Genomic DNA, 7530 nt, shown 5'->3' with positions numbered 1-7530 from the left:
GAAGTAGGCCATCTGGTGTATGAACCATTTTGCTAATTTTTTTTTACCATTCAACACTGGGGCATAATTTGGCCAGTGCAATAACGTAGTTATTGGGAAAGTCACCATGCCCCTTCTCGTTTTAACTTTTATTTTTGTGGGAGTGGACACCTCTTACAGGTTACATCTGATTGATTCTTAGTTTTTGTCAACGGAACTCTATTTTTCATACAAGATTAATGAATGATTTCTCACTGGATGAAATACAAGACACTTTTATTGAAAGCAAGATATTTTCCCCTCGGCTGAAATTCAGATTACATACAATATATAGAAATGTTTGATCCATTGAGAATATATACAATTCACTTTTAGGGGAAGCAATTCTAGTGTTGATCAACAGTTAAAATCTAAATAATTGATATAAGTAATGGAATTTATATCCTCTCTTTGGTCCTATTTATAAGAAACTAAGTAAGAAACAAAGTTTTAGTGTGTTTTATTTTGTTTCTTAAAGAAAATCGTTACAATTTATTAATCAATTAGATTTAATTGAAATGCATAATTTTAGTATTCTTTTTTGGTAAATGATTCATTTAATATTTGCTAAGGAGCCATGAGTTGTCATGTATTATCAATTAACCATATATTATTATATCATTAAAAGTGATTAAATTAAATTTATATTTTAAATTCATATTTTTATAACTAATTGATAGTGCAACAATTTTTATACAGAAGAATATATCAAAATTAACCTCTAATCACATTTTAGATTTTTTTTCTTCTTGAAAGCAAAGTATTCAAGTAACTAAAAGTTATGAGATTATCACTAGGAAGGATATTATTAAAATAAGTTTTACCTCTTTCAATAAAATCTTTTTCATGCATCAATGAATTTTGTTTTTCCTAACAAAATTTTCTTAGCATGCATTGTCGGCAAATCAAACTTTTGTCAGCTATTTAATAAACTCAGTGTATACCAACTGTGTTGTTGGTACATACCAGTAATTATTTAAGATATGATTAGGAAACGAAAAACAGCAACGAGCAAGATAAGGCAAAGAAAGGGTTAGAAGGCACTGGTATAGATTTACCTATTAACCGTCGTGCCAACCTCAAAAGCGCTACCAGCGATGACGACTTCACCAATTTTTTTTCTTCTTCTTCCTATTGCTTTGTATGCGTTCTTACATGAGATATGTATTTGATTCTTATGTTCCGTCACAATATTGTTTGCAGGCTGTTATCAAATATGGCGCTACTTGGTATGTATGTTGCTACTTCTCCCTAATAATAATGCGCCAGTTCTTATTGTTTTAAACTCCAGGTGTTCGATGTTGGATCTATTCGAATCCAATGGAAAGTTCAAACTGTCTAGTTCTCTCTCTGGTCGAGATTTTGTTTACATGATGTTTGGATTTGGAAGAATGGAATTAAACATGATATGTAGCATAAGGGATGGCTGGAAATTATTATATTTATATATATGGGTTAGCAAGTCTGTACAAGAAATACAGCTGCAAGATTATATACAAAAGGCCTAACCAAAATTGAGAATATTATATGATAATAATCACAAAAAGAGGATCCTGTAATATTATATGTGTTGACTCATAATCATATCTCTTAAGCATGTAGGTGTATGGAAGGATATTTATTGAAAGAAATTAATCCCTTAAATGAATCTTTCTATCTTCAGAAATTAGTCTTTAACTCTCAAAATTATTAGGTGTTATAAAATGTCATGACTATCCAATAATTTCTTCTTACTCTCGGTCGAAAATACCCTGGCTTCTAAAAGAAATTACTTTGTCTTTCATCCAAAGGAAGTGAAATTGTAAATTAGAGCTGTAATGTGTGAATTATAAGTTTATAACAATGCATTCAACACCGTAATTTTTTTTTTTGAGAAAAAAGGAATACATTATTGACTATTGTTTCTTAGTTTTTCAGGTGTCCCGTTTGTATCCAAATTCTCCCAGCATTCTGTAGACTAAGCAATAATTTTCCAAAGCTTACCTTTGTATACACAGACATCAATGAATGCTCGGAAACAACTCAACACATTCGGTACACTCCCACCTTCCAATTTTACCGGAATGGTGAAAAGGTAGATGAAATGTTTGGTGCTGGTGGGGAAGAGAGGCTCCATGATCGCCTGTGGTTGCACTCTTAACTCCGTGTAAGAGAAACATTATGTTTGCAATTTCTCTATGTAAGTAGCATTGTCAATCATGAACAATTCCGTGAATGATAGAACAAAACTTAATTATTCCATGTCTCCATAAGAAATTGTCTTTTATGTGGTAAACAACTTCATAAATTGACCCCCTCAAAAAAATCAAATCGACAACACCAACACGCAAGGATTGATCGCAGTACAGAATTAAATTTAAATTAAGCAATAAAACCAAAGAGGTAGCTAATGGTGCATGCTCTCCTATTGTGCTAATGTCTACTCCTTTTTCTCGTCCAAGCTGTGAAACGTATCGTCAATAAGAGATGTACGCATTGAAGCTTCTTTTTTTTTTTTTTTTTTTAATTTCCCTTTTACCCAAAATCCGAAAGATGGCTACGATGATAACCACTTGTAGCAATGAACACCGTAATGGGTGGCTAACTCAAGCGTTAGGCTTGAGGATCTTCACGGTCTCCCAAGTGAAATCAGGATCTTCACGTCCAAAATGCCCATAAGCAGCAGTTTTCTGGTACCTGAAGTTGCCTCCTCTCATGAGATCAAGATGGATTGCTATCATTCCTGGCCTGAAATCAAATTTCTCCTTAATTAGAGCCAATATGTCCTTGTCTGGAATCTTCCCCGTTTGGTATGTGTCTACAAACACAGAAAGTGGCTCTGGAACTCCAATTGCATAAGAAACCTGCACAATGCAACGTCGTGCAAGCCCTGAAGCTACCACGCTCTTGGCTGCTTGCCTAACAATGTATGCACCACTCCTATCAACCTTGGTTGGGTCCTTGCCGGAGAAGGCACCACCACCATGAGCACCCCAACCACCATAGGTGTCGATAATGATCTTCCTTCCAGTGAGTCCTGCATCTCCATGGGGTCCACCAATCACAAACCTACCAGAGGGGTTGAGGTGGAAGATGGTCTTATCATCAAGGTATTTAGCTGGGATGACAGGTTTGATCACATGCTCTTTCAATTCTTTAGAAATTTGTTCATTTGTGACAGTTTCATCATGCTGAGTTGAGATGAGAACTGTGTGAACCCGAATAGGAATCATGGCTCCACCATCGTTCTTGTACTCAACTGTCACTTGGGTTTTACCATCTGGCCTCAGCCAGGGGCATGTTTTGTTCTTTCTCACCTCAGTGAGCCTGGCACCAAGTTTAGTAGCAAGCACATGAGTGAGTGGCATTAACTCAGGTGTTTCGTCTGTAGCATAACCAAACATGTGGCCTTGGTCACCAGCACCAATTTCCTCAGGTTTCTTGGTCATATGACCGTGAACTCCTTGAGCAATATCAGGGCTCTGTTGCTCAATGTTGACCAGAACTTTGCAGTTGTCAGCATCAAGACCAACATCTGGTGACACAAACCCAATGCCTTTGCAAGTGTCTCGAACTATTTTCTCGTAGTTCACGCTGGCCTTGGTTGTAATCTCACCAAAGACCATAACCATGTTAGTTTTTGTACAGGTCTCGCAAGCAACCTTGCTTTCTGGGTCTTGCTCCAAGCATGCATCTAGGATGGCATCTGAAACCTGGTCACACAGCTTGTCGGGATGGCCTTCGTTTACAGATTCTGAGGTGAAGAGGAAAGTTTCCATCTCTAGTGTTAAGAAAACAAAAAGGGGTTAAATTGTATTCTAGAGAGAAATTATGAAAGCAATTAACTTGACAACATGGCACATATTCTATTGCTTGAACCTACATTTTATAATAAAATTTAAGAACTTAAATGCAACTATATATGTTTAATTTTTGTTGCACCTATTATGATATATATATAGGGGTATATCAGATAAGAGGAATATTTTATTATAAAAAATAAGAAAATTAGATTAAAATAAAAGGTTCAAATTTAATTACTAATATTAAATATGCGTAAGAGAGTTAATATTAGATGCACGTACATTTAATATTAACAATTAAATTTAAACTTTTTATTTTAATCTACTTGTTATTTAATTGTCACACAGTAAAAAGTTCATCTCAACTTATATGCCATGTATATATATTCTCTCTTTGTCGGTAAAGAAAATGAAATATAAGAATATTAAATAACTTTGATTTGAAATCGTAGAATTTTATGTAGATCCGTGTAAAAAGAAATTGTTGTTACTGTTCTCAGATCCGTAAATAAATATTCAAGAAGTGAATCTAACGATGAGGAAAGAAAGTGGCGGTTGTAGTTATTTTCTTTTTCTAGGAAACAAAAAAGCACATTTATTTTTGTGTCTGAGTGTAGAAGTAGTGCGAAAGCTCCATACGGTTGCATTGTAGAAAACAAATCTCAAACCACACTGAGCCAACGTTTCAATTATCTTTCCTGTACAGTTGGTATCTTCTTTCTTTTATTATTACTTCACCGTTTAAACGTAAACAAAGAAGCACAAGCACAACAAACAGAGACTACATGAGCCACAATATAGATCTGTGAGTGCTGCACAAACAAAAGCTGCATACCATCACATCTTCAATTATGATTAGTTCATAACAATTAATATTAAGCGCTAGATCTAAACCAGGATGCAAATAAACAAATTCTAAGAGGCAGGCATTGATCCAAGATCTGATAACTAAGAATGCTGAAAGCATCAATGTTAGAAAACTGAATTTTTTATGAGCTACTAACTGAATTGTATGATGTGAAAGCAAAAAACACACATACCAAGGATGCTTGCTGCTTTGTGCGAAGAGGAAGAGAAGAAGAAGATGGACAATGACAAACCAAAAACGAGAAGAAAACAGAGAGGAAGGAAAAACAGAGCTAGTGTGACCTATATATAGAAACTACACGAATGACTCGCTTACATTTCTCTCCTATTTTTTTACTTATAAAATTACTTTTTCTTTTACGTTGTTACTAATGTTTGGTAACTTTTAATTTGGATGAAGCTATGCTGAAGATAGTAACTTTTATTTTTGATAACTTTGTATAAAAAACGATTGAAATTTATTCATAGCATTTTTATATAAAAATACTCCCTCAGCAAGCCTGTTTGTTTTATTCTAATAATCAATTTCTTATACCATACATATATTCTAATATAAAATTTGTAATTGAGATTAATTTTAGGAGAAAAAATAAACTATGCACATGTAAAATGAATGATTCATAAGTTTCAAGCATATATATATATATATATATATATATATATATATATGCATAGTGAGACCTTAATTTTTATCATTAAGGTTTACGTGATTTAAATGCAAAGTAAAAAATTATATTTTACTAGATAAAATCTATTTGAATGGATGATGCATTTGAAAGTTATTTTTATTTCAACTTTCAAGATAACTTATTTAGTATGATTGGTAATAATATTCATTATAAATAAAGAAGTGAATTAGTGAAAAAGACACACATATGAAAAATGTGAGAATAGAGATTCAAAAATAAAGTCACTTTATTGAGAGAAAATATTTGTTGAGAGAAAATGTTTTGTGTGAGAGTGATATCACTTTTTATAAGTATTGAGTGAAGTTCTCGAATGGTATACTATCTAGGATGAATTAAAATCTTATAATATAATTTTTGTTGTATTTTCACAATCTTTTATATATGTGTATAATTTTATTTGATAAAACGTTAATTACTCAACAATATAAATTCTTCACACATAAAACATAATGTCACAATCATAAGAAAAACATAATGTCACAATCATAAGAATGTTATTATGCTAAATTACACAACAACAAAACAAAAAATAGATTACAAAACATTACGCCTAACAAAACAATATATAACCAAATAATTCATCAAAACATCCAATAACAAAAAGATCCAAGCGACACATATCACCTCAACTTAAATTGTGTTCAGTTAACGAGTTATGTAGGTTGAATTAGATAACCCAATCAAATCTATTTTGATAAGGTAAATACACAAAACTCAATTTATTTTAGTACGGATGGCCTCTATATCAAAAAAAAAAAGTTTCTGATACCCAGTAGGAACTCTTAACAGCCAATTTCGTCATATTTGCCTCGCAAGTTGCCATTTAACTATAATTAGAACAAGAACGAATAGAGATGGGAGCACATGTGACATGCCTCACAATTTGTATCATACATAAAGCTACAACAGCAAAACCACTGCTCATTATGTTTAGCCACATAACATTGTGCACCGAAAAATCATAAATACTATAGTGCGCTTAGAATCTTGAAAACCACTGGCCGTTTAACTATACAAATATTCATTTTACTTTATTTTCATGTCCTATAATCCCATCCTTGTCCTGAGATGTGAAAGTGAAATTTCTTGTATTATGAATTATAGCCTGTTAGAATTCATGGTTCAAAGGAAAGAAAAATGATAAAACTAAAAAGTAGATTTACAAGGAGTACACTATGGTTTATATAGTAAATCTCAATAACATTAATATCCTATATCTCTAATACCTCCCCCCAAATAATTTGTAGACCAGTAAAACTAAAGAAGAGAACTTAACATTCTGGTAACAAGTTCTAGATTTGAAGATAATTACCGTGGTCCATGTGCAGCAAAGAATATTCATAACTAAACAATTACTCAAGCTAACAAAGCGCTGGGACGTTGTATTTGGTAATTGATGGCAAATTGAAGTCCAAAAACAGCATGATACACAACAGAAAATGTAGTTATAACATTCTTAGTCCGGGGTATAAAACAACACCAATCAACAGAAAATGATACAAGCTCAACACTAGCCCAAAACAATTATACGACAATTCCTCAGAAAAAGTAACGCAGATACACAACAGTATTTTTTAACTCCATTTCTCTAGACGCGCTGCTTGAGAGGCTGATAAAAATAAACATGGCCGAGCGCCCCAGCCCATGAGTTGAACATTCGAACTAAAATCTTGGGCTTATTATGGGCTTAGATTGGACATGTGTGTGTGCGTAACCATTTCACTTTCTGTAAATTTAAGCCTATTGCAAATAATGGATCAGAACGATAATTCTAAAATGAGTTTTAAAAAATTAATATTGTTAGCATATTAAAATATAACTATTTTCATGTATGAATATATTTATATTTTACCTGAAAAATATGATTATTTTTTTGCATTTTGTACACTCACTAAAAAATCACAAATAAAATATAATTTAGATTTAATTTTACCTTAAATCCAAACTAAATCAACTCATGACTACCAGTACTAAACATGCACTCAAACACGGCTTCCTTTTTTATTTTTTTGTTTAAAATGAGATATCTCCATAATCAGCATAAGATTGATCTTCCCAAGGATAGAGATTATAAAATGAGTTTTCTCTTTTTCAATAAAATCTTTTCTATATATATATATATATATATATATATATATATATATATATATATATATATATATATTTTAAAAAAA

The 7530-nt window shown here is 32.3% G+C and overlaps 1 protein-coding gene across 1 annotated transcript; it reads right to left on the bottom strand.

Moving 5' to 3' along the window:
• Window positions 1-2523: 2523 nt before the first annotated feature.
• On the bottom strand, window positions 2524-4959 carry LOC100794248 (S-adenosylmethionine synthase 3). Its single transcript, XM_003521360.4, has 2 exons — window positions 4841-4959; window positions 2524-3778 (listed from the first exon to the last, which is right to left on the bottom strand). The coding sequence occupies exon 2, from the start codon at window positions 3774-3776 to the stop codon at window positions 2604-2606; it is 1173 nt and encodes a 390-aa protein (XP_003521408.1). The 5' UTR covers window positions 3777-3778; window positions 4841-4959; the 3' UTR covers window positions 2524-2603.
• Between the last annotated feature and the right edge of the window lie 2571 nt (window positions 4960-7530).

The sequence above is a fragment of the Glycine max genome, chromosome 3, assembly GCF_000004515.6.
Source record: "Glycine max cultivar Williams 82 chromosome 3, Glycine_max_v4.0, whole genome shotgun sequence".
Lineage (NCBI taxonomy): Eukaryota > Viridiplantae > Streptophyta > Magnoliopsida > Fabales > Fabaceae > Glycine > Glycine max.
The sequence above is the reverse complement of the archived record's forward strand: the minus strand, read 5'-3'. Positions and strand labels throughout refer to the sequence as shown.

Bases quoted from the DNA above. Each gene is read 5' to 3' on its own strand.
- LOC100794248 (XM_003521360.4), bottom strand. From the start codon at position 3,776: ATGGAAACTTTCCTCTTCACCTCAGAATCTGTAAACGAAGGCCATCCC.